The 27,372-nt window shown below is 37.7% G+C and overlaps 1 protein-coding gene across 8 annotated transcripts in view; it reads left to right on the forward strand.

Annotated features, from left to right (window-relative positions):
- The window catches only part of KAT6B (lysine acetyltransferase 6B), a 145,376-nt gene that overhangs the window by 82,320 nt on the left and 35,684 nt on the right, over positions 1-27,372 (forward strand). For 5 of the 8 annotated variants that reach the window (XM_080403181.1, XM_080403182.1, XM_080403184.1 and 2 more), the window contains 8 exons: positions 7,247-7,355; positions 13,802-13,917; positions 14,079-14,160; positions 15,179-15,311; positions 18,899-19,830; positions 20,760-20,881; positions 22,471-22,586; positions 24,636-24,777. In XM_080403181.1, coding sequence (XP_080259307.1) covers positions 7,247-7,355; positions 13,802-13,917; positions 14,079-14,160; positions 15,179-15,311; positions 18,899-19,830; positions 20,760-20,881; positions 22,471-22,586; positions 24,636-24,777 — 1,752 coding nt within the window. The remainder of the gene's footprint in view (positions 1-7,246; positions 7,356-13,801; positions 13,918-14,078; positions 14,161-15,178; positions 15,312-18,898; positions 19,831-20,759; positions 20,882-22,470; positions 22,587-24,635; positions 24,778-27,372) is intronic. The other 3 variants (XM_080403185.1, XM_080403186.1, XM_080403188.1) reach the window with 3 other exon arrangements.

The following is a 27,372-nucleotide window of genomic DNA, read 5'->3' on the forward strand; positions in this document are numbered from 1 at the left end:
CTAAGGCACACAAAAGGATGTGGAGAGCTGTGTTCAAGTGGGATGCATCAGGTCCAGGGAGCTAGATGATGTATTTTCCTGTAAGAGCTAGTTAGAAATTTCTGTCCCAGAGTATTTTAAACATGCAAGTTTGCATTGTAGGCTTGACCATATTTTTCAGGCTGGGAAGGAAAAGGCAAGTATTTTGTACCTTGGACTGTCTTCTCAGAACTGCCCTTGAGCTGGCTTTTGCTTTGTGCTCTCTGAGTGTCTAGGTGCTACGTTAAGGTTTGTAGCAGGACTGATGTTTTCACGCTTCTGCAGTAACAACCTGTCAGCATGTTTTTACCATTACTTTGAATAGGTGTATACTTTTTACCATGTGATACCTATGCAGTACTGGAGAGCTAACACGGGATCTCTTGGACATTTGTCAATAATAAGCTGTCTTAAAATCAAAGTTCAGATTACCTTATAATAACTAGTTTCTGAAAAATGGTGGTGGTTTTTTAGATGTGGAAAGTAAACTTTTTTTTGTTTACCCACAGAATGGTTGGAGTAGGGGGATTGCAGCTGAAAGCACTCATAATACCTTGCCTTGCCTATGGCCAAAAGCAACTGCTTCAGTAGCTGAGTCTAGAAATCGGACCTGTGGCTTACTCAGTTTTTGGTTTTCAATACTAATTTTTAAAACACAGTATTTAGAGATGCTACTGGTAGTAGTTCTTGTCCAAAGACTTCTTTTTTTTTTTCAAATACAGTGTGATGGTTAAAAAGAAAAGAAAAAAAAAAAAAGTAGATAGCCCATGAATGTGCTTTGTGAAAATGTAAGTGTTCTGAGAAAGCAAGCTTGCTGTCTCTGTCCCCTCTAAGGCTCTAAATAGTTAAGTAATTGATGTAGTGTGAAGTTTGGGACCAGAACAGTGGATCCCTAGTGAAGGTCATGGCAATTTCCGTTTTCATTAAAAATTGTCTCTGTACCCTGTTAACCCTGAAATTACTTGCATGCTGCTTGTATTCATAGGATAATAGAGATGTAATATTTGTGTATCATGCATAAGGATGTGTCTTCCAGCAAGTTGTCAGAGGATAGTGAGATGTTTGTGAAAAGGCATTGAGACACAGTTGCAAGTGTAAATAGTTGAGGGTTTTGGGTTACTTTTCAAACTTAAGTTTCTTGGGACTGGGCATGAAACTTTTCATTTCTTTTGATGTGTGTATAACATTTGATGAAACTGGCACTTAAAACCATAATTGTGTGTACACAGCTAATGCCGAACAGTTTTCAGACAATCTGTTTAAAGCCTCAGAGTGCTATAGCAATGCAAATAGTAATCTCCTTGCTTTCAGTGAGATTTACAGTTGTAGGTAACTTGGCATACTGAAAAAAAAAGACTTCTCAGGACTTAACAATATGACTTTTTGGGGGTTGGGATGTTAGAACATGCTAAATGCTTTAAGAGTTTCATGGGAATGGTAACTGTAGTCAGATGAGCATGTAAATTCCACAAGCACAGAAACTACAGTAGGAAAAAATTGTGATGTTTGGAACAGAGTTTTGAGACGAATTCTGGCACAAGGTAACAGAAGTCCAGCTGAATTTTTACCAAGGGTTCATTTTACGCAGTAGCAAAACCTGTTAGTTTCTCAGAATAGATAGTTGTGATTCATTAAAATAAACAACATAATTTACTGGTTGCATAAATTACTTCTAAGTCTTTGCTTCAATATGGCAACTGCTGTAGTGTATCCAAATACTAAGACTATGTTGTTGTTTTTAAATTAGTGTGATTTTTGTGCGGACCAATCTCAGGGTTTGCAGTACGCATGAAGACTGTGAGAAAGCAGTGCTGATAGCGGGTCCCTAATCTTTGAGAACTTGTAAACTTTGCTACGTAGTTGAAATTTGTGGTTGGTTGTTTTTTGTTATGGTGTGTGTGGTGGTGTTTTTTTTTTTTGTTCAATGACCAAATACTTCCTGAAGTTGCCAAAACCAGTATTTTTTGTTATTTACTAAGTCTTTCTCTGTAGGACAAACTTACTAAGCATGGTTTTTCTTGTCGTTTTCTGAAGTGACTGAAACAATGACACTATAATCAAAATACAGTGTACACATTTTCATGTAATTTTCAGTGAAAGCAGTCTTAAGTGTTAGGATAAACATTAGCAATTATTGTCTAAAATGGGTGTAAAACTGTAAATGTTGTGAAATTACATTTGGGGGGGTGCTTATTCTAAAATAAAGATTGGGGTGTAGGGGAAGAACACGAATTTTTAAGGTAAGGTTTTGCTGTAGCATCCAGTGTTCCACTGACATCTTTGGCACTCTGAGTCCTTACCAGTCGGTAGACATGGGGCTAGCATCCTTCTTAGGCCTGAAAACCTCACAGTATTCCTTGGGTAGGCTTCCCCCCCCCCTAATTGCTGCAGTAACCCAAATCTGGAAACACTAATCTCTGCCAGTTTTTTTTTTAATTAATTTTATTAATTTAATTTAATTTATTAATTAATTTAATTAATATTTAATTCCTGGTCTTTCTGCTCTGCCAGATGTTAAACTTGGATGATATTTTAGATTCTTTATGGTTGAATGATGTCACTCATGCATTTTCTTTTTTCCTTTGTTATGCGGGTCGTTGCTCTTCCTTACTTTTTTCTACTGTGTGTCAAAAGCATGCAGGAGGATGAGCTGTGATGTTATCTTTCTCCACCTCACCTACTGCACCAACCTGCAGTCTCCCCTTGCCTGCCACCCCACCCACCCCTGATCCCGTGATTTATTCTGCTGTTTGTGCATTCCTACTTTACATGGTGGGCTAACAGCTCAGATATCTTCCTTCTGTCATCACTCAGGTTGAGGTTATACAGGCATGCTGAGGTGAAATCATTAATAGATGTGCATTGCCTTCCCAATAAAAGGCAGTCACTTTCAGACCTGGACATCTGATGGTCTTCAGTCTTTCTATATGCTTTAATGACAGGCAGTTGAGCATGATACTTGTTCCAATAATTTGGTTGTTTCGTGGGGTCTTTTGTGCAGCACAAAAAAATCGTAGGCTATGTGGTATACCACAACTGAGCAGCAGACCTTGCTTCTTCCTTTATCTTTTCAGTGGCCTTTTTAGGAAGGTGGTGCATTTATGAGATCAGAGCATGGGTTTATATAATGCCTAAAGCAGAGACACTGACTGGGGCCTGCCAAATAGCCTGTGATACTTGTTTTAGTAAGCCAGTCTCTTGATGATGTACCTGCATAGCTTTTCTGGTTCACACAGCATTTATGACAGTGTTCTGATCAGCTGCAGTCGGTGGTTGTTTATAGGAATAACCTGGCCTCTGCATTTTTGCCTGAAGGGAAGGGGAGATACATTTGAGACTTCCTATTGTGAATGTTAAAAATAATGTCTGGTTTAACATTTGTGCTACGTGAGTAGCAGGAATAAATAGGTATCTCCCACCAAACTGTCAGTGTAAACTAATACAGTCTGTTTAGAACTAATGATATTCTATATTTTACAACATAATCCTTTCTTTCCTACTTCGTGTAGGAAACTGAGGATGTAAACTTGGGCAGATGATCACAGTGTGTGCATCACAAGGGTTTCTGAGCCAGAATTACTCATGGCAGTAAAAATACTGTGATATGGTTCTTGGTTTTAACGCTGTTTAGAGGATTGATGCATTGTGATGGTTAAATGTATGATCTTTTAAAGGATTGATTATGATAGTTGGATGTATGATGCTTAAATAAGCATTGCTTAATTTCTAATTGGGAGTTAAAAAACAGCTTTACAGGTGCTGAGTTGATGGTCTGTTATTGTTCTATAATGTATAATAATTTTTTTAAAGCCTATTTCTTGACTGCTTTTTGTGACGCTTCAGTTACTTGATGCAACTGCATGTTGGCGTAAGGTATGAATTTTCTGCAAATTTGCCTTACTACAATTGGAAATACAGTTATGTGAACAGGGCAGCCTTTTAAATTTGGTTGTACAAATTCTAGTGACCTTGAAAAGTATACCCTTTTGAAAGTTGTAATTTACCTTCTTCCCAAAATTAAAGCAAAGAACCATTCTTCTCATTGATTAGGCCTATTGAAGAAATAATAGGTCTGAATAACATTGATCCGGTAACATACTGTCTTCAGTGACAGAGCGGAAGCTGTATCTTTTAAACTTTTTGTAAATCAATGTAATTAATATTAAATGGAAAAATTATTTTCCTTTTAAACTGAGGTTGAATAACAAGAAAAATATTACTAGTTTTTCTGGTAGAAAATACTGCAGTGTTGAATAACTGGCCGTACTAGTTCTGTAAGAGGTGAAATGGATTTAACCTTCCTGGTGACTAATCATTGCTATATTTCACTACTTTATTGCTATACTTCAGAAGATACACTAGTGATTAAGAAACGATACACAGGTAGGAGATGCATTTCTGTTTGGACTATATTCTGACCCAGTCAAAAAAAAAAACAACCAACCAAAAAAATCCAAACAAACAAAAAAACCCCAACCAAACAAAAACACCCCCAAGAAAACAGAAAAAAAACAACCCAAACCCCACCTAATTTATCCTAGTTGAGGCAGTTGTAAGCCAGAAATAATACTACCAGTATGAATATAGTTTTGCTTTGACTGTGCAAGCTAAAGCAATATGAAACTATATTTTGTTTACTGAGCTGACAAGAATGTGTATTTAACTTTCAGTAGCTCAGAGATCAGACTCAGTAATACAGTTATTAATGTAAATGGCTTCAAAATATATACTGGAGCCTGTAAGTTTTTTGAAAACTTGTGTGTGAAGTGATAGGATTTGCAAGATTTCTATTATTAGGTTTGGTATGGGAGCATCAGTCTTTGTAGCCCTGAACTGCCAACAACCTTTGTCCTTTATTTTACCTTCCTTATTTTTTTTTAAAAAAAAGGGGGGGGGGGGGGGGTGTTGAAATAGGGAACTAAATGAATGTTGGCTAATGGCCATGTCTTTTCCTAGAGCAAGAAAAAAAAGAATCTTGGAAAGATAAATGAGATTGCGGACCTGGATTTGAATGATATGTGATGTTTTGTAAATTATTTATCAGAGCAAACCCTTTCTGAAGTGGCTAAAGCACTGTTATATCAAAGAGAGAATGGTATGGTTGCCAAGAGGAGATTTTTCTACTGGATTCCACTAAAAGACTAATCTTCCTTTTAAAATTATCTGTATTAAATTTTAAGTAGCAGTTAAGAAGTGCCCACAAGATGCTGCAAGTGAACAGTTGTGTTCGGATAGCTCTGGGCCATTTTCCTGATGATGATGATGATTGGTGTAGTTTATTTTTTTTAATATCACTTTGCTCCAAATACAAGTCTGTTTAAAAGTATAATGATGGAATGGATACGTTGAATTACGATATCTTACTGGCAAGATGAGTAAGTAACACGTTCTCTTTTATTTCTATATGCATTGTTTTTAACTTGCCAGTGAAGAATTCTGCAAGTAGTTGGTATGTCCTTTCCCACCTGTAGAAACATTGAGCTTGTTCAATGCTGTCCTGCCAAAACCGTCAAAGAATATCAGTAATTTTTTAAAAAAAATTTTTGCAGCATGACTAAATAGGAGAACTGCCAGTTTTATAATTTCAACAATTACTTTTGTCCAGATAGTAATTCAATATTTCAGCTGTCCATATAATCCATAATGGTGGTTTTAATAGGACTAAGGACTGCAGATGATGTTTGCTCCTCTTAGTTACAAGAAGGCAATAGTGCAGTTCCCTTCTGTAGTTTATGGAAGAGAACAAAACATCTCCACACTTGCAAAAAGTATTAGTCTCTGGTCATCTTCTAAGTATATTCTTTGGGGTATAAGAGTATGTCAGTGTCCCGATAACTGGATTGTGAAGAGATGAACAGCGAGCAGACCTTTTGAAGGCTAAGCTTTCAGAGAAAGTACTATGCCTCAGGCTATGTTTATATGGGAAGTTCTTGTAGGCTAGGGTGAGGATACATGTGCTCCTCTTGTCTGGGTAGGACAACTTTACCTTGCTGGTGTCAGTATTCTTTGGAATCTGCTACCTGATTTAAGATGATCCTGAAACTTAATAATGTAAACCTAGTTTCAGTATTTCTGTATTGCATTGTGTTGAGGTATAAGGGCATATCTCCATGGAACTGATGCCTTGTCAAGAATACCCTTAAAAACAAGCATTCCCTACTTCCCAGAACTGTAATGAAACACAGATTAATTAGGTCACGTGAAGATAGTCTGTCAGCTTTTGTGACATAGCCTGGAAATGTAAAAATTGAAGGTGAAACCAACAAATAATTACTTTGATACAGAAAATTAATGGCATTGCTTAGCTGAATCTGGAAACCATGGATTTGTGGAAAAGCTGGTAATTTTTGAGTTGTTGCGGTGCTAGCTGCTAGAAGCTAGTCTGGGAAGGTAAAAGTATCCCACTTGAAGCAAGAGTTGTGTATCATTCTGTTGGTTTCAGATCTGTTTACAGGTAAACTTCTGTGTAGGCATTAATACGTGAAGCCTTTGGATGATGCAGGTAACATGAAAGCTCTAAAACTGCAGAAACTGCTTTGGTGTATTTGTTCTGATAGTTTGTCACATAGCAGATGAGGAGGATCCGGAAGTAAACTTGTATCCATTCTTAAGTCTTTGAAAAGTTCTGTGTCTTGCTTCCAGACTTCGAAAAAATTGCATGTTTTTTTATTCTGTTTATGTGTCATAGCTGATGGGACCCATCAGACTGGAAAGGATAACTGTTAATCTGTTGAATTTTATCCTAAAATGGCATATTTTCTCAGATGTGAGTTGTGTTGGATGGAAAAGTAATAAAAGTATGTCTTATGTTTGAGAGTCTTTGTAAAAGTTCCTGTTTTCTTATGGACAGGAACTATATACTACTGTATAATAAAGACCAGTTTGCATCTTAATCTTTGAGCACTATTGCATCTTGAAGAAAAAGTAATTGTGTGCTGGAGTCAAAGTTGTGTGTTCAAGAATAGTATCCCAAGTTCTTACTTTGCCTCATGTTTGTTAACCACTAGTCTTGGAGAGGGTTACATGGATTAGTACACAAGGTTGTTTATTATGGGCCAAGTTAACATTTATGAAATAAGATAATAATTTTTGTTATTCTAGAGGTAGTAAAATGGATGTATGTCTTAATATGTGGTACAACAAAATGTCAGGTAAAAGTGAAAGAAAAGATCACTGAGGCTTTTTTTTCCCCCCTAGCTAACTCTGTCTTATTTATTTTTAAATCTAGCCACGAGCTGATCCCATCCCGATATGTAGCTTTTGTTTGGGAACGAAAGAGTCAAATCGTGAAAAAAAACCAGAAGAGCTGTTATCTTGTGCAGACTGTGGCAGCAGTGGTAAGTTGGCTGACTTTTTAAATACTAGAAATGTTTCTGTTTAAGTTTGGGTGTAAGGTATTAAAACTGTTTTAGATTTCTTAATGTCATCCTCTCTTTAGACATAGATTGAGAACTGAAACGAAGTGGGGGATGGAACTATCTTTTTTAACTAAAATTTTGTCATCTCAGTAGCCATGAATGAGATGGGTGAATTCATCTTTATGCCAAAAGTATAGATCTGCTGAGTAGATTAATAGGGGCACCACACTTGTAAAATACAGGTATTCTGTTATTGTTTGGGATCTGTGTTTGATCTGAAAACTCAGTTCTGCCTTGTGACATCAAATGATGGTCAAGAATTTTACTTGCACGGATTTGCAACATTTCGGAAGCTGAGAAATAATCATCATAATAAAGACTGTGTAGCAGTCTTTGCTGTTGGCCTGTCTTATGTACCCAATTAATTTTTTTAAATAAAATTATTTTGTTACTCAAGTGGGAATTTGAGTAGTATTTCAAATAACATACTAAAGCTGTTAGGCACCTGTTACTTGTCAGGCACAAGAGAGCAATTCTCTGCTGATCATATATATATATATATATATATATATATATATATATATGACCTTGCTCCTGTGTGTTGCAGCAGTTCTTGCAGATTCTATGCGGCTGTTCTGAAAGCAGGTGCTTCCCTTAAAGTGAGCAACTAGGTTAATTCGGAAAATGACTATACTGTAACGTACTGTATGCATGCTGTTGCTTTGTGCAGTGCTTGTGTATGGATGATACCAAACGTATTCTTGGCCTAGGTTATTCCTGATTTACAGAGGGATTTGGCTAAAAAACTTGGGCGGATCTCTCAGCAACTCCATGCCATAAAGCTTTTTTTTTGGCACAGCTGTAGCATTCTGGATGTGAAAATGATCAGTTTAGCTATTCTGAAAAAATCCCCTGTGGAAAATAACATTATGCTGGAAGAGGAGTTATTTGGTTAGTGTAGTTTGTCAGGTGAGTGGACTGCTTTTGTTTAGCTGTGCCAGTAAGAAGACTTTTGCTTCCATAAGCTTACAGCTGCATTGGGAAGTACTTCTGGTAAAGCTTTGTGATGTAGACCATCCCATCCCAGCTCAGAGATGAAATACCAGCGCTGCTTAAAGTCACAAGCTGCACCATCCAGCTGCTTGCTGCTACCCCGTTGTGGTGGCACCTGGTCACATATAAACTGGATTGAGGGACAAATGAGGTTGAAAGACAAGTCTGATCGGAAAGAGAAGTCTGATAGGTTTCCCAGTCCAGTTCACTGCAGAGCCGTACCAATTTATATGCCAGAACGAAGAAGAGGGAAGTGAGTAGAGAAACAGTAGGGTCTGTGTAAGTCAGTGCTGCTTCTGAGAAGGCTGGAAGTGAAAATACTGTTCTGATGTCTTTGCCTTCAGAGTCCACGTGTGTTATCGTTTTGTAGGTGTGCTGAAGATAGTCTGTCTTGGGTATGGTGATAGCTACCTAAGTACTGGAGTAAAAGCAAAACGATGCGGATCACAAATATGTCTTCAGTTAATCAGGATATGCTCTTGATTGTGTGCTTCTGAATCTGTCACCCCGGACAGATACTTTGTATTTTAACCAATTTATTGTTTTTTTAGTATATTCAAGCAAATGATTAAACGGTGAAGTAAGGAAGTGGCTTTTTCACCCCAGTGTGCAAAACCAAACCCCATAGACTTTAAACTGTCTTCCTTCAATGGCTTACAGATTGACTGTATTTTCCAGTATGCATTCTAGTATTTGGATATTTAATAGGATTTGTGTTTGGCTAGAATTTAGTATGCAGAGTTTACATAAATCAGGTGAGCTTAGATATCAGCTATTTTTCTGCTGTGTAATAATCCCCTGGTAGGTCTAAGATGCTTTAGAACTGCAAGTCTTGACTTTCATGGATCAGCTTCCATTTGAATTAACACTGATACATTCTCTCTGCCTCATTAAGACTAAATTATCTTTAATTAGTTCCTCAGATGTATTAGATAAAAAGAATGAAATGTTGAGACTGCCAATCGGATTGCTGGATGGTTAAACTTTAGCTACTGATGCCTACACTAAAATAAAAACCAATCTCAGTGCAAGTTATAAATAACAAAACCTCACTCGAGTGGAGGTTTATTGTAATTGGATTTGTGATTTTGCACATAGCAGTGAATCTCAAAGCTGGTCTTGCTGTCTAACAAAACATAAGAGAAATTGCGTGTTCCAAGTATTTTGTTCAGTTGATCAGAGATTAAATTGCAGTGCCCACTACTGGCACGTCTGCTCTCCTTAATGTTTTTGTGTGAGTTGCTTGTGTCTCTTCAGGTAATGCCTCTGCATTCTGAAAGCAGAAACTATCTGGATAGATGGAAATGTCATTGATATTGCTTGTATTTTGTGGCATTTGGGTGGTTAATGTATTTGAGTGGTGGAAATGGACCGCTGTGTCATGTTGCACAGGGTATTTTCTAAAGGAGTAAGATGAGGGATGTCAGATGTGAGAAGACAAATCCTATTACAAAAGCGAACGCTCTCCTTGTTTGTTTGTTTTTGGTTTTTTTTTTGTTGGGTTTTTTTTTGTTTGTTTTTTTGGTAGGTTGATGTCCATCCCTTGTCTGTCAGTCTGACATCCCATCCTGCTCCCCTCCCCGCACCCGCTACCCCCCACCCCCCTTTCCCCTACCTTTTGATTTTGAAAAGTCAGTAGACTTGAGAACTGGAACTGAACTCTACTTCTGTTTTGCCAATTGAGTGGTGCAGAAGCAATTTTAAGAGCTGCTGCTGACAGATTTTAAAAGGGAGTTGAAGTTTTAGAGGATTAAAAAAATGTTGAGTTACTGGGGAACTATAATAGATGTTTTAAAAAAGGGGAAAAAACAGCTAAAACTAAGAATACCTGTGGTTACTGTCCTTTCAAACTAATAGTATGTTAGGCTGAGAAGACAAGAAGGTTACTGATGAAAATTGGGTAGGAGGGGCTGGAAAGCAGAACAAAGACATCAGACTCGGGTCCTCAGGTCAAGAGGAATACGGTCAGAAAACATTAGGGAAGGACTGTGCAGAGATTGCTTTATAAATGAGATTTAGGGTATGCTTTAAGAATAAGGGAATATAGGAATTGCCTTAATTGCAGTCTGTGGAAGGATGTTGGCTAGTTGCATGAAATTAACTGCTAAGAAACCCACAGGCGGAAAAACCTGCTATGTGCTCAAGGTAGGTGCAGTGAACCTCACTGCTTATAGCTAAAGTTACCCTAAATAAATAATGCTTTCTGCCTAAAAGGTCATCGAGCACAAAGGTTTTTTTGTGAACTGTCTTACACATTAGTACCCAACATTTGTATCAAAGTTTAAAATAACTGGAGATATTGGCATATCTAATTTTAGCACTGTATGTAATTGTTGTCACTGATACAATACTTGTAGTTTTAAAAAAAAAACAACCTAGTTGTTTTGTCAAACTTTTTGAAGAATATACAAGACCCAAATTTGCAATGAAGAAACAAAAGTGGGCAGGTTAAAGGAGTTGCACTCGGTGAGAAAGGAGTGAGACATTCCGGTTTAACTTCCTGATCTCAACTATTTCTGCCAGATCAATGTATCACAAATTTTAATGTTTTCTTACTGGGATGGATAGGAATGAATTTCAAAGTGTTTAATTTTTAATAGCTTTATTTTAAAGTAAGGCTATATATACTCGTGTTGGAAATTGCCAGTTTTCAAAGGTCTGAATTTCCAATGATCTGTTAAATGTGTGTGCTACATTAAAATATTGATGCTGCTGAGGTTTGAATGAAAGTCAAGTGATTGAACCGGGAGAAATTACCATCTGAAACACTTCAGACTGGAGTCTGATCAAGTGTTGAAAACCTCTTGGCAGATGCACCAGCTTCTGGATATGGAGAAGATAGTAACTTCTTGATTTCAGTTTAGATCAGTTAGAGCTGAAATAGTGCGAATTTTGAAGCCAGAAACATGCTTTCCCTCTACAGCTCTTTCAAATTTAAAGAAACTAGCTGTAAAATCACTGAAGGTCACAGTGACTCAGTTTAACTGACTACAGAAATCTGTTAAACTACAAAAGCAGTTAAAAAGAGTCCCTTTTAAAAGTGAAACCAGTGTTGATTCACCACTTCATGTCTGGTAGACGTTACTCTCTACTTGTTATTGTTATATTTGCACTTATGTTGATTTATGTCCAAAATTGAGTGTATTACACAATGTTAAAGAACAATACTATATGGTATATTGAAATCTGAACATTTCTGTGCTGTCTCTGCTAGTGCATGCCTAAATGACAGTAAAGAAGCATGGCAAATGCATAGTGATGACTACCATTTGTACTCTTCCAGCCTTTAGTTATTTGTGGCTCAGGGACTTGGACTTGCAGGTAGAATCTTCGTATTTAGTACCAATGGATTCTTTTTTCCTTTATTTTTTCTCAGGTAATAAAATCTAACGCTTAAGGATATTAACAAACGTATTTGGCTGTGGGGTTGCTTGAATGAGCAATGTTACATTGGTGGATGACAGAGAAATAAAGTAACCCCTGTTAGACCTAAATGGTGCATAGTTACCAAGCCTTGAGAATGGGTGTTTCTTATATTTATACTTCTTAGTTATTTACTTAAGGCAAAGTAAAAGTCAACAACTTAAATGACAAATTACTTGCTACTTGAAGTAAATCGCTTCTGTGCAGGGTAGATAACGGGAATTAAATGTGCTTATATGGAGGTAATTGGTGTATGATTGCACTTTAATGTGTTAATATAGTTGTTAAATCATGGTTGATGAAATAAGTCTTTCTGTGATATTGATTATTAATGTCAGCCACTCTAGAGAGCTTTTTTCTTATTTCTTAGCATGTATTTTTTAAACGAAGCACTTGTTAAGCTTCATTGAAGGGATCAGTGTAGCACTGAACTCAACTATGCAGTTAAAGAATATGTTTGTCACTTCAAGTGCATAGTTGGTTTTAACCACAAAAATATTGTTTGTCTTAAATTGTATATTAGGAATCAAATGTCAGTGTTTCTCCAATGTATTTGGTTTTGACATTACTCTTTCGATTTTATTGATTGTTCTTTACTAATAGATCACATTCCTGCATTTTATTTTGAGAATATGCTATGTTTACACAATTTAAGTTGTCTTTTAAAGTCCAACAAAAAGTGGATTAAGCCTTGGGTACACAAAATAAACAGAAAAAAAATCTGAAGTTTCTACTTACTGAGGTGGCTTTTATGTTGGTCGTCTTTGCCATTCATGCCTCAGAAGAGCTCATGCTCATAGTGAATGCTCATGGGTTAGCCTGTATTCTTTGGGATGGTTTAGCTCAGTCTTGAACTGAGAAACAGCAGATGGAGAAAGTGTGAATCACCATGGTTAGGCCGTTACCTGGAAGAAGGCACATATCCTGACTGACAGTGAGAAGAAAGCATCCTTCATGTGCATCACATCTCTGCAGCCATCTATAAGTGCAGCATGCCATCAGGGATTCTTATCCCTCTGACAGCTTGTGGGTTCATGTTATTGATAATCTCTGAATATAGTACTGGTAAAAAGTGTTTCCCTGGGAAGGTTTATCCCTTCCTATTTAGCAGTGCTTTTCTCTTTTCTGGATTACAGGTAAGCTTTATTGAGGTTGTTGAAGATGTGAAAAATCACTGCCAGTATTGCCTAAGGTGTTGCATGTGTTCGGTTGTCTGCTCTCTTGCATTAATTGGAAAAGCTACATAGGCCTTCTGGGCTACCATGAAAAGAGGATGGTCCTGCCAGGGAATAAAACATAGTTTCATGGAGGTGGTAGCTCAGCTACTCTCCCTTACGTTGTTTTAAATCTTCCTTTGCAGCAAGTTTTTTTTTTTTGTGCCAGTTGCCAGCTTCCCTTTTTTTTTTCTTTTTTTTTGTTTTTTTTTTCCTCCTTTTTACTGCTCTGAAATTGTTCTTTGTATAGAATTAAATAATAAGTTCAAATGAAAAATGCGTATAGTTTGACTGTTAAGTTTCTCTGATAGACACTTCATATGTATAGAAAATATAACACTGTTTTATCTAAAGATTTCCTCTGTTTATGTCGCTCTGCTATGGAAGGAGAGTGGGATCAACTTTTTTGAAAAAAAAAAAAAAAATTTCAGAACAAATGGCCGTTTAATATGCTGTGGAAATTACTATTGAAAATAAAAATTCCATTTCAGGTTCTTGTGTAGACCGTTCGCAGGTGTCAGTTAGAGTAGAAGTCAACTTTCTACCCGTCTTCATAAGTGAGTTTTATGGCAGTTATTTTGTATCTTTGTATGAGGTAGATAAGTTAAATAATGTGTTCCAAAGTGCTAAAAACAGCTGTTGCTCACATGGTTGTGGTGGTGCTGGTAATGTCCTGTTGAACTTGGTCAATCTTGCCAATCTTATCTCAAACTTTAAATATTTTGTTTTTTTTAGGACATCCATCATGTTTGAAATTCTGTCCTGAGTTAACAACAAATGTGAAGGCCTTAAGATGGCAGTGTATTGAATGCAAGACATGCAGTGCATGTAGGATCCAAGGCAAAAATGCAGTAAGTTAGATTGTTGAATGTTATGTGACTTTTCTTTGTTTACTGTAGCTTTGCACTTAGCACATATCCAAATACAAATCACTGATGTACAACTTAAAGCAATGCTGTATTAACTGTGTTTTCTCCTCTTCCTCCCCCCTTCTCCCTTTGCCTCCCTTCAGGATAACATGCTTTTTTGCGACTCCTGTGATAGAGGGTTCCACATGGAGTGCTGTGACCCACCACTTTCCAGAATGCCAAAAGGTGATAATAAAAATCCATTCAATGAAAATACTTTCCTTCACAGTCTTTTCATACACTAAGTGACCAAAAGGTCTTGAGCATGCTGATTTTTTTATTTTTTTTTTTTGCGTTGGTAAACATTATTATTTCAATCATGTCAAAGCCAGTGTTATTTTTCTTTACTTGAGATATTTTCTTGCTCAGGAAAATAGTAAATGTCTGTGGTTAGTTGACCAGATGAATTCACTGTGTATTGAGCTGTTGACCAGTTTATTGAAGATGAAGTTTTACGAAGTCTGTAAAATGTTTGGTGTATATGCGCAGACAAAGAAATCCTTAGAGTGGGTGAAAGAGCCTGCTGCTTCATGCCTTTTGTAAGAGTAATTTAAAATAACAGGCAAACAAACAAAATACCTGTGTTTTCAGGTTTTCTGATCTCTATAATAGCACTTCTCACTTCTGCTCTCACATCTTTATGGCTTTCTCTATTTAATCCTAAAGTTACACTAAAGGTTTTTCAGCCTTCCCCCCTCCAAAATCCCTAGCCTTATCTAGAATAAATGAAGTGTTCAGACATGGTCACCTAAAATTAAAAGGATGCCAAATAAGTTGTTCTACATTAAAGCGAAGATACCTAGATGCGATTTGGTGTTTTGTGTAGCACACTGTAGCCTAGATTGCTGTGTAACCCACATGTAATTCCCCCCTTCCCCCCCGCAACAATCTTAATTGTGTCTGAAGAAAGATCTAGGTAGTACAAGGAGGAACAAGCTAGAACAGGAATTCTTCTAAGAACCTGTTTGATCACAATTTTTTCTGTGATCCTTGTTGCCTCCCCCCACTTGCCATGAGCATTTTGCTTTCAAAAATTTCAAAACATGGGTAGAAGTGGATCACTTTTCTCTGTCCACTTCACCTTCTCTATCTCCTGTTCATAACTTGTTGACCTTGTGTATTGGTCATGTATCTTGGTAGACACCTGGGATACCAATTAAACAAACTGTGTACAATTAAACTTTTTTTTTTTTCTTTTATGTAGGGATGTGGATTTGCCAGGTCTGTAGACCAAAGAAGAAAGGGAGAAAGCTACTTCATGAGAAAGCTGCCCAAATAAGGCGACGATATGCAAAGCCTATTGGACGACCGAAAAATAAACTAAAGCAACGAATGTTGTAGGTTTCTCTTAAATTGTTTTTAATGTTTCTGAGACCATTGTCAAATAAGAGTTGATGCAGGTTTAACTACAGTTTTAACTGTATTTCAAGTTGGGGAAAGTAGGAGATGCGTATTCTAGTATATCCCTTTCAGCCCAATGGTCAATAACTTCTTAATTATAGTGAATGCTTTCTGTGTCATGTCAGAAGGTGATGAAAAAACTCCTGTAACTTAATTTTCTAGATCCCATAATTTTTTAACAGAACTTGTACCTATAGCAGATGCAAATAGAAGTCTGTATGGTAACATACGCCGCAGCTACCTTTACTTGATAATAGCGAGTTACTTGTATACAACTTCAGGAGACTGTTCTGCTCAAAGACCTGTTCAAAAATTGCATAAAAAAGACTTTATTAGTTAGTATCAGCTCACAAAATCCATTCCAAAAAGCAAACTGTGCAAGTACTACAAAAGTTCTGGTCTCGGTGGTACTCGGAAAAAAGTATTCCTTGAGTTCTGCTGTTAAGCTGCCACTGGTTACTAGGGAAAGAGCTTGCAATTCCTCTTGCTTCTCAGGAATGTGTTTATATAAGACAAGAGAGTCCTGTAATTCTTCTGGCATCTGTCTTTCCATGGAACACTGTAGTTGGACATATTAAGGCTTGGTTAGAGGATTGTTTAAGTAGCATTCAAATACCAAGTTGACCTTACACTGAGTGTTAAAACAGGAGCAGATTCTGTGTTAACTCCAGTAGCATGTTGCCCTCCATCACATGTTCCTATCCACATATGCCTTTCTTTTCCTGTTTAGCTATCTGTTTGGCCATGTCAACTCAGCAGCTGAAAAGCTTTCCAGCTTTATCTACTTCTCATTCTGTCATGTGGCTGTTACCCAACCATTATTCTCTGTAGTCTAAGCATGTGTTTGGTATGCTTCAGAGTTGCACAGTAGCTGGTGTAAAACTTCGCATTTTGCAAAATGAGAATTTTTGGAGCTAGTGGAGGCAACATATAAAAAGAGAAGGAAACCCCCCATATTTGCACTACTGGAGTGCAGCACACTAGTCAAGTTGATATACCTGGTGCTGTGCAGCTTGCTGCATCCTCTTTCCCCTCTCTCTCTTGCTTTTTTGGACCTTGTCTTAAAGTTCAGCGTATGTTGCTCTAGGACAAGGTACAAGCTCTAGTACAGGACAAGGATGAGGTGTGGCTCTGCATGAAAGTAAAAGATGTAGTTGTAGTGGCTCGTGAGAGCACACTGGTAAAGGAAGAGTGGGTGAAACATTCTTTTACTTCTCCATTCTCCTCCTGACTAAGTGACTTAGGCATTTGAAAGTAACTGAAATAGCCATACAACTTTCAGTGTTTTAGCTGAATTTCCTATATATCATTGTGCCTGCATAATAAAAATATTCCCTGTATCTCTAGCTACACCTCTGGTTTTACCCCTTTGGAAACCCCTAAGCCTTCCAGTGGAGGTTAGGGTTCTAACACAGTACTACCATTGTACTTCTCCTAAAAACATGTCCCTAATTTGGGTTCCCACAGTGGATTTAGCAGGAATATCTGTGTGACACAGTAATTCTGCGTATCCTCCTTCCTCATACGTGTAAAACAAAGGTTGGAAAGGTAGTGAGGGTTTTACTGTTGCATTTTTCTAATGGGATTTTGATCCACAACTTTTAAAATAAATGTCACACTAAAGGATGCAGAAGTTCTCTTAGCATTGGATTATGATTATGAATATTTTTATGAAGTTGATAAAACCAATTATATTCTTTGTAGCACGGGAGCCACATGAGCATGTTAGAATAGTACTAGGTGTGTGGGCTCTTTATATAATAAATATTTACAATACTGTGGGCACATTTCTGTCATTTAAATGTCTAATATATATAAAATGAAGTGATTTTTGTTTTGGAAAAATAGTAGGTAGGCGATGGGATAAAAGCAGAGACTCTTCCTCATGGAATCCTATTTTAAAGTGATCGTGGGGTACAGAAGACAACAGCATCATACACATAAAAGTGTGTGGCAACATGAAATACAGGAAGGTTAGCTAATGCCACTTAGTTCTTTTTGTGTAGTACAGAGGAAATGTGTCCAGTAGTACTGGAATAATTTTTTAACTGTTGACCATCTGTAGGAAGCCCTTCACAGGCAAATTACTGTGTAGAATTAACTAAAACCATGTGTGTGTTGGCCTCTGGCAGTGATGGTGATTACTACATCTGGTAGTGAGAATATGTCTTGTGATGGACATAAGTTTATGGCACTAAAGGGTTCAAAAGACTTAGAAATTTTTGGTTTTGTGGCCTTCTAGGAGGTAACCAAATTTAAGGATGTGTGAGTGGAAAAGGGGCTAGTTCTTAAACTGGTGGGCCCTTGGAGTTCAGTAAACCAGATGGTAGCCCCAGGCTGTTCAGTCTCTAATTAGAAGTAACCTGTTGGAATTAATTACTTCAGCATCTCAATTAAGAAGGCAAAATCTGCGGAAGAAAACTTTCCACTGCAAAGTCAATAAGCAAACTTCAAAGAGCAGGATGGAAAAGGGAATGGGAGCATTTGATGCAACAATATAGCTTTGTTTGGATTTGCAATTTGATCGTGCCTTGCGATACCCATTTCTTTTACTGCAAGTAGTTTTAAATGTTCTGTCCATACATGCTTACAATATATCACTCTTCAGCGTATCCTTCAGTGTTGCTTCTCCCTTGGGTCATTAGTGACCAGTGAAACCTGTACTTCTGCTGTCACAAAGTGTTGCCTTTCAGCATGCCTTTTTTCTTCCTGGTATTTAAATGATATTCACCACTCTTCCTTCTTAACACCTTCTGTGTTAGGCCTGATAGGTTTATGTTTTTTCTACAAACACCGCTTGGTCTTACAGTTTTGCTCTTTCCTTTCCTTTGCTATTTTTGTTTCTGCAATTGTTACAATTTCTAAAGAAAAGAGTTTATTTCTTTGGCTTTGTTCTAATGTTCTTCATAAACTACCTCATTTGGCTTTTAGGTCTTTGGTGGTAATTTTTACTACTAGTGTTGACATACATAACCCAGCCAGAGTATGGAAAAATTAGTAGTTTCTTTAAAATGATTGTATTGCTTTAAAGGACTAATAGACTTTCTCTACAGTTTAAGCAAACGTAGTCTGAAGTGGTTTGATATGCAGTAATTTATTAACCCTGAATATGTGCATCTCCTTTGTGTGTACAATAACCTCTGAGGTGATGGAATAGTTATTGTACTCAGACAGCATGCTGATGTTTTTCTCCAAAGAGGCATGCTTTTGTTGTGCCCAAAAGTAGGTGGGGAAGCTGTATACTTGTGAGATGTTGCTATCGCAGCTGCTTCTGTTTGTATGGACTGTGGACTATCTTTTACAGAAAAGGGGGGGGGGGGCAGGCGGGCGGGCAGGGGGCCTGAAAAGAAAAAGGTGGGAAAAAAGTAGTTGAATGTTATGTCAGTGTGAAATGTATTTCCAAAGTGTGTATGTCTTTAAAGATTAAGTACAGTGGCATAAGTAACTTGTATAAACTGTAGTACTATTTGGCGGTAGTTACAGATTTTTAATACTGACTTTTATTTTCCAAATTTTTGCATAGGTCTGTAACCAGTGATGAAGGATCCGTGAATGCATTCACAGGAAGGGGGTCACCTGGTAGGGGTCAAAAGACTAAAGTCTGTACCACACCTTCATCTGGTCATGCTGCATCTGTGAAGGATTCAAGCAGCAGATTGCCTGTTACAGACCCCACTCGGCCTGGTGCCACCACCAAAATCACCACCACCTCCACCTACATATCTGCCTCTACACTTAAAGTTAACAAGAAAACCAAAGGGCTCATTGATGGCCTTACTAAGTTCTTTACACCATCACCTGATGGTCGCAGATCACGAGGTGAAATAATAGACTTTTCAAAGCACTATCGTCCAAGGAAAAAGGTCTCTCAGAAACAATCATGCACTTCTCTTGTGTTGGCTACAGGTACCACACAAAAGCTAAAACCTCCACCTTCTTCACTTCTACCCCCAACCCCCATCTCTGGTCAGAGCCCCAGTTTGCAAAAATCCAACACTTCCACTTCTTCTAATTCTCCCCAAAGTTCTTCCAGTCAGTCAAGTGTACCCTCTTTTAGTAGCCTTCCTAATAACAGTCAGCTAAAGGGACTCTTTGATGGACTTTCTCATATCTATACTGCTCAGGGACAGTCTCGAAAAAAGGGACACCCAAGCTATGCACCACCCAAGCGTTTGCGTCATAAACCAGAATTATCTTCCATGTCAAAATCTAATAGCCATTTCTATGGAAAAAAAGAGGTTAGGAGTAGGTTTGTTTCTCATGCCTGTACCTCTGGATGGGGTGTGTCTAGAGGACATGCTTTTAAAGCAATTGCTCACTTCAAGAGAACAACTTTCCTTAAAAAGCACAGGATTCTAGGCAGATTAAAGTATAAAGTGACCCCTCAGATGGGGACCCCCTCACCAGGGAAGGGGAGCTTGGCAGACGGAAGGATTAAACCTGATCAGGATGATGGTAAGCAAAGGTCAAAGCGCCAACCCAACCTGCGTCCCGTCCAAAACCAAAGTTCTTAATATTGTCACATAGGTCTTAGCTATTTCTCTTGTTCTTACTTCACTTTCATACAAAAGCAACGAAACTTTGACCTTTTATCTAATGCTGACTAAATCTCCAAAATGTTTTTTCTGACTAATACCACACCACCTATTTATTATTTTTTGCATCTGTAGTGACACTAGGAGCCCCAAATGCCTTCATGATGTTGCTTATGGCTCTGTAGTACCGCATGAGTAGCCACTTTTCATGCTACTTCCTTGTTCTTCCCCTGCCCTTTCTCTGGCAGTAGTGCTGTCGTCATGATTGTGTGCTGTCAGTGCGTATAATGGTGGGCATTTCAATTCATTTCCCTCTGCTCCATTGCTTTTTCATGAACAATTCCATCCTGCTACAGTCTCCACAACACTTGATCTGTACTGCTGTGAACTACCTTCTTTATAATTACTTTTACTTAAGAAAAAATATATTTATAAATGTTTGAATGTAGACTTAGCTTAGCCTTGGCCTCCAACTTTAAAGGGCAACTTTTTTTTCTCTTATTTTTATTTTTACCTTGTAGAGCGTACTGGAATTTATCAGATGGCATAGTTCTAGTGATAGAATATACTCCATTTCATGAGGTTCAAACCTAATTTAGTAGAACTGGACTCTAAAGGCTTATACAGACAGGCAAAAGCAAGTACCTAAAATAGCTCATGCAAACAGCAAACTACAAAACAAGAAGGGGGGAAGGTTTCATTTCTGTTACTTAGTAATCCCAAATTTAGTTAAAATGGGGAGTCATGACAGCTATAGTTGCTACAATTCGATTTAGGAGTATCACTTTGGTAAAGGCACGTGTAACCTTCATGTCTGTGAATAAACTTTTTGCTGGTTTTAAATAACAGATACTGAAATCAAACTAAGCATCAAACAAGAAAATACGGATGTATTTCTGGTGGGAAGCAAGGACACTGTTACACAGGAGGATTTGGAAGTGTTTAAACAGGCTCGAGAGCTTTCCCTGGAGGTAAGAACCATGTTGCATAAAATGTAGTTATTTTTGTAAATAAACACTCAGTTCACTTTCATAAGTCTATTCATCTTCATTTTGAATATCCTTCTTTTGAGCTAATGTGTCATGCCTGCTGTGAATTTAATTTGGAAGACACTATATATACAGTTAGATTCTTGTAGATAGGAGACGAGGCATCACGCTGGAGTGGGTCAGATAAGTGACGCTTGTGATAGGTTGTGAGAGATATACTTAGGCATTTTGGACACAGGACTACCACTGATTAAGTACAGAGATTAAGCGTAGATGACATCGTGGTCAGGGCTGAGAGGATGCTGGTTGGTAAGACTGTGCCTGATGATTTTCCTCTGTACATAAAGCAGCCACTGTGAGAAGTTAAGTCTGTCCCAGCAAATACTGTTTATTGGGAAGCTGGGTTTAGAGAGTTCATAACTTCATTTTACCCAATGATTTAATGCACTTTGAGTTTAAATACCATAGATTTTTCTAGCAATGAAAACATTTGAGCTGAATCTGACAAAAAGTGTGTATATGAGCTGGTGTTAATGCTGTTCTTTAAGGTATGCAGTGGTGATCTAAAGCTTGTGGAGACTGAGCTTTTTCTGTTAGGGGGTTTTTAGGAAGTCGGATGTGGCAGCTGAATTTTCTTATAGCAAAAAGACACTTAGGCTTTTCTGTGTCTATGCAATGAACAGCTGGTGTCTTTGAGAACCTGGGTCAGAAGGGAGATGTATGTAATGTTTCAACTGATGTGTTCTTAAAATTGCATCATAAATGAATACATCTTGTACTTTTTTCCAGTAATGGAATTAACTTAATTTTTTTCAGGTTTAGCGTACAAGCATTACTTGCTATGGGTCAATGTGGTGACCTTTTTATAGTCTCAATTTAGAGAGTGCTAACTCAAACCAAGTTTAAAGATTGAACTTCATTATTAATTTGTACTTCTGCTGGGTAGTGGAAATGGTTCCCACCTCATCCTTTCTTTGTCTTTCATACGCAGTCCAAAAATGTTAGGTAGTAAGATTTCTAAAATTTGTGGCATTGAAGTTACTCCCTCCTTTCCTTTTTTTGAGTTTTGCCAGCCCTTTAAAGTCCAGTAGTCCTTCTCTTATCAGCTCCACTTCAGTATGATAGCAGAGATCAATCTGTGTTAGTGTACTGTTGACTGTTAAGAGATAAATTCCAAGGACTCTGGAAGGGTTCTGCTGATGGATTCTCTCTCATGGTCTTGACAAAAGGACAGCTTTGAGTTTGAACCAGAACTGTAAAGGAGACGTGGGAAAAAAAGAACTGAGGCAGTTATGCCTCTTACATGGCTGGGCCGTGCACCACCTATATGTATGCACTTACTTTTAAGCATTGCTCACTCAACTTCATGTTCAGTTGCTTGGTATCTTGAAAGAAATTTTAACTGTTTGACTGTTCACAGACACTGTCGTCTGTCCAGGTTGGAAAACTTAAGCAACTGCTTTGAATACTTCATGTTTCTCACACCTTCACCGGGTGAAATTGATGATGTAAAGCTAACTTTCCTTTTACTTTTTCTATAACTAGTATTTTGTTTTTATTGCACCTGACAGAAAATCGGGTGTAAAAACACTGGTGAAACAAGTGGGCGATACCCATCAGTGATTGAGTTTGGAAAATACGAGATCCAGACCTGGTATTCTTCACCTTACCCACAGGAATATGCAAGGTAGTGAGTTGTCAAGATTGCAGTACATTGTGGGATTTTTTTCTAATGTGATAATTTATTTTCGTATTCATGTAACTGTTTATAACTTAAACTTTTAAAAGTAAATATGCTTTTGTAATTATAAGTAAGAACAAGGATTTGTGTGTCTTTTTTCTTTTCTTCTCCCTAATTCTAATCAAAGGTGCATTAAAAAGACTGATTTTTTCCTAGTCCTGCATGAACGTAATCTTGCAGTGTGTATTGGCATGGTTTTGTTTCTTCTTGTTTATTTGGGGGGTTTTGGTTTTTGTGTTTGTTTGTTTTTTTTCTTTTGTTAGGGGTTTTGTTTGTTTTTTTAAACCTTTGCAACCAGGTATGTCGAACTTCTGGCCATTCAGAGAATTAATCTTGTTTGTCATCCAGAATTTGTTAACCTCCTTTTTCTAGGGACCAGGGAGAAGTTTGAACATGCTAGATAAATAAAGTCAAAGTGAGCAAGATGTGGCAACAGCATCTTGTTTCTGGCCGCCTTTGCTGGGGTGCACCTCGGAGTCAGGCAGAGAGCATGAAACTAGTGTGTGTGCTCAGCAGATCTTTGCTGATCTTTGCGTTTACTGAAAATACATGTTTTACACATTAATTGGATCCTTGGCCCACGTGGAGATTTTCGAGAACTGTATGTTTATCAAGCTCTACTACTATAGTAAGAAGCAACCAAATTATGTGGTCTGTTCCAAAATACCTTTGCGCAGCGTTATTGTAAACTGCATTTTCTCTCTATCCCTCTCATTCCTAGATACCGTCATCTTTATGCAGTGCGAATAAGGGATATGTTGTGAATTGGAAGTATAAAAATCAAGGGATAACAAAAGTGTATAGAGCATTTCTGTTTCCTCTTAGTACCACTGCTTTTAAAGTGTTAATATTTTATTTCAGTTTCTTTTTCATTCCCTCAATTTATATCATATTTTTAAAAAGTTTCCTTTTCCATCAAGTAAATTAATGCCAGATAAAGGCGTAGTGATGGATAATTATTAGTATGACGCAACAGCAGGATGGCATCTGTACGAGGCAGTGTGGTTCTTGGCTCTGAGTGTAGTGGGATTACATCTTGGAACAAGCTACTTTTTGTGCTGTTGATAAACTTCCTTAAAATTCTGGAGTAGTGTAAACCAGGACTGTGATCCCAGCATGATCCCAGGATGTGCCAGTAGCTTCAGAGCAGAAAAATATTCTCCTCTGCTGTAAAACTTGGTTGACTGCTTTCTGCAGCAGTCTTCCACTGTTTCAGTAGTTTAGAAATGAAGGTAAATAGCCATAAAATTAACTGGAAAAGAGTGGTTTCTGGTACATGGAACACCTGTCAGCATTGTCTTGCACAGGGCATGTGGGTTACTTGTACGTAGTCTGAACTGAATCCTCCCCAGATGAGTACAGCCATCTTTGTTGTGGAGATGTGTGGAAGGGAGATGATTGGCCTAAACAGAAACTGTTAGGATGGGCTTCTGTGGTCAAGTGAAGTGATCGTTGAGGTGGAGGTGACAGGGTACGATCCTTCTGCGGTTTGCTGTCCCACCCACATACACAGAAGACAGTGGAAAGAAAATTTGTCTCCTAACCTTCCCCACATACAAAGTAAGGAAAACTAAAGGGAAGGAGATTCCCTGTATGCTACTGTGTGCCTCTTTTCACTGGAAGAAGAGAGGTAACATTTGAGGTATGACTCCAGCGTACTGGAAACCACAGCAAAAGCTTAGGGGGAATGTGGGAAGCAGGAAGTAACTGGGGTCTGCTGGAGGCTGGACCACAAACAGCTGACCACAGTCCGAGTCTGTTGAATTAGGTTCACTGTGATTGATTAATTCTGATCGTGCCTTCCTTTTCTAATGGCTGACGTGTGTTATGTTTAGTCATGCACTCCAATGTGATACTTATTTGTTTAAACTAAAGCAGCATTTACTTATGGTACCTTATGTTTAAATGGGGAGGGCCTTTCACTTTGTGGCAACTGTTTCGTTTATGGAATATAACAAATTTTTAGTATAAAATATCTTTCTAATTTTCATACAGATTACCAAAGCTTTACCTGTGTGAATTCTGTCTTAAATACATGAAAAGTAAAAACATTTTGTTAAGGCACTCAGAGAAATGTGGCTGGTTTCATCCCCCAGCCAATGAAATCTACAGAAGAAATGACCTTTCAGTATTTGAGGTAGGTATATCAAAAATCTGAATTTCTGAAAGTAACCAGTTTGCAGATATTACAGACAAGTTGTAGAACTATTGAAAACTTTAACATACTTAAATACTTCCTTGGAGATTGTTCTTATACTGCAAAACCAAGTCCATCTTCCCTGTCCTGTTCCACCCTGCCACATTGTCTCACGATTCTTACTTTCTTTACTTGTACTTCATGCATTAGCCAGCCTCTTAAGATACTTGCATAACATGTATCTTAAATGAGGATTGCAGTGGAAGCCCTTTGACTGGATTGCCTTTTCCCTTCTCAGGAAAAGTATGTCTTGCACCCATTTACATTTGAGTGTCTTGGGTGTAGGGACAATACTAATTGATATGTAGATGCTTCCAATGTAGAAAACCAAGCAAAGCGGTTTATTCTGTATTGTTCTAAAAATAGAAATTTAGCTACCAAGTGCTTTTACCTTGCTTTTGGATGCTTGAAAAACTTTTCCTGAAACATCCTGGCTCAGTGGCAGAGGTTCAGTCCCAACTTCGGCCAGAATGCACTGCTTCTCATTTATAAAGCCTGGAGTTGAGCTTGTGGATACGTCGTCTTTTATAATCAAAACTATTCTCTTGGGAGACAACTTCTTTTAAAGTTTGATGTTTTAAAGGCATCCTGGACAATAGAATTCTGTTTCAGATAGCATTGCTGTAGTGACTAAAGCTATACATTGACCTCCACGTTCCTGTTTCTCACAAGTTGTTACCAACTGCATTAACAGAAGAGACTGCAGGATTTCTTTTGAGGCTGTTACTCAACAGCAAAATTCAGATGTGTATATTGTTAACTTCTTAATTGCAGGTATAGCTTCTACCTGAACATGTGTTTTCATATTGTATAAGTGTCTATTGTGCTTGGCCATTGCCATTATCTGTTCAAACAATGGTAGATGCAGTCTTGAAGTCCTTAAATTAGAACAAGATCTTAATATTTGGTTCCCATGTTTTTGGTTTTGTGCTATTAAAAAATAGCTATCTGCGTCAAGATTGCTTCCTTCCTGACTTGGGCAGTTTTTATGAAGATCATAGATCTGCCAGCAAAAAGCTTAAGATGTAAACAGACTTAACTCTCTTCCTATTCAAGAAAACAAATCGTCCTGGTCGGTCCAAAATGTCTTATGTTTTCTCTACTAGCGAGTGTTAAGAACTATGCAGCATTCAATAGGCAAATCCTGCTTTCTAGTTTATTTTCATTAGCTACTGCCAACAAGTGAATAAAAACTTAAATATTTTTTTTTTTTGAGTAAAGCTCTGGGAAAGGGAGTGAGGAGGTGGGGGATTGACAAAAAACACATGGAAGACAAGGTGCATGTGAAGGCAATGTCCTGACTCTTTCTCTGCTGCTCTTATTCTCTTTCTCTGTTTTAGGTGCTCCAGTAAGCACTTAGGTTAAAACTTCTGAAATAAAGTGGTGTGGGTTTTTTTTTTATTATTTATTATTTCAAATGTTAATGTCAGTTGTTGCTCTGGTAACTGAGAAACTTACTCATCAGTTGATATCCTTCCTGATAGATAATTTCAGGAATTTTGTGCACCCATTTTCTGTTAGGCAGAATGAAGGGGTTGTGGTTTCCTTCATGCTTTCTGTTTTGAGAGAAATAGAAATGAGTTTGGCATTTAAGATGTATATACCTCTGCCCAGAGCATGACTTTTGACAGACTTGAGAGAAGACTTCGACATAGTTTACTACTATGCTGTAGTCAAGGAGCTTTTGACAGATACTTGCTTTTGAACTTGCAGACCCTCTTTATTTTTTTTTCTTGTTTTCCTTTTTTCTCCTCTTGTCATATTTAAAACTGATGAACAAGCTGTGTTTGCCTGGCATTTAAGTTTTTTACATTTCTGTACAAGCATTCTTACTGAAAAAGCTTACATAATTTGGGGGTTATGGCTTACTTAGTGATGATTTCTGCTTGGTTAATATTAGCATTTAATTTCCATGCTTACTAATAGGTGTGACAAGGAATAAAAAGCATCTGGACTGTGGAGTGAGTTTTATGACAGTTTAATGTATTTGATGGGATCTCAAGTGCTGTATGCAAGTTTATTCTGATACCTTTAGAAGCAATAGCTGTCCATTAAATGTTTTTTTCTTTAATCCAGATAATTCAACTATATTACAGAAGTCACCTTGAAATCTCTTAAGTATATCCCAAAGGTTGGGTTTTACTCAGATTTGTAAGTAGGATTTTTACTAAAACCAAATTAGAACAGAATATGGCTTCTTTCTCTGCACAGCGTGCGTACCATATGGCTGGCTGTGTGAATGAAATACAGCTAGTGACTTTATCAAAGAACGTCAGCACAAGCAAACCTTTCCATTAAGAAGATTATTTAAAAACGCTGTTGCCTTTGACTGAGCCTTCCCTTTCATGGAGTAACTAATTGATCTAGGAAATCTGCATCTGTCTGGCTTTTCTGTAGCTGTCTGAGTCACAGCTTGACTCTTTACACTCATATAACATACCTAGACTAATTGTAGTACTTAGCCTGAAAATTCACTTCTCTTACTCGATAGCGTTTAGTCTGGCATAGACATTTTATCTTGTCTGATTTATCTAA

This window comes from Falco punctatus (assembly GCF_963210335.1).
Source record: "Falco punctatus genome assembly, chromosome: 9".
Taxonomy (NCBI): Eukaryota; Metazoa; Chordata; class Aves; order Falconiformes; family Falconidae; genus Falco; species Falco punctatus.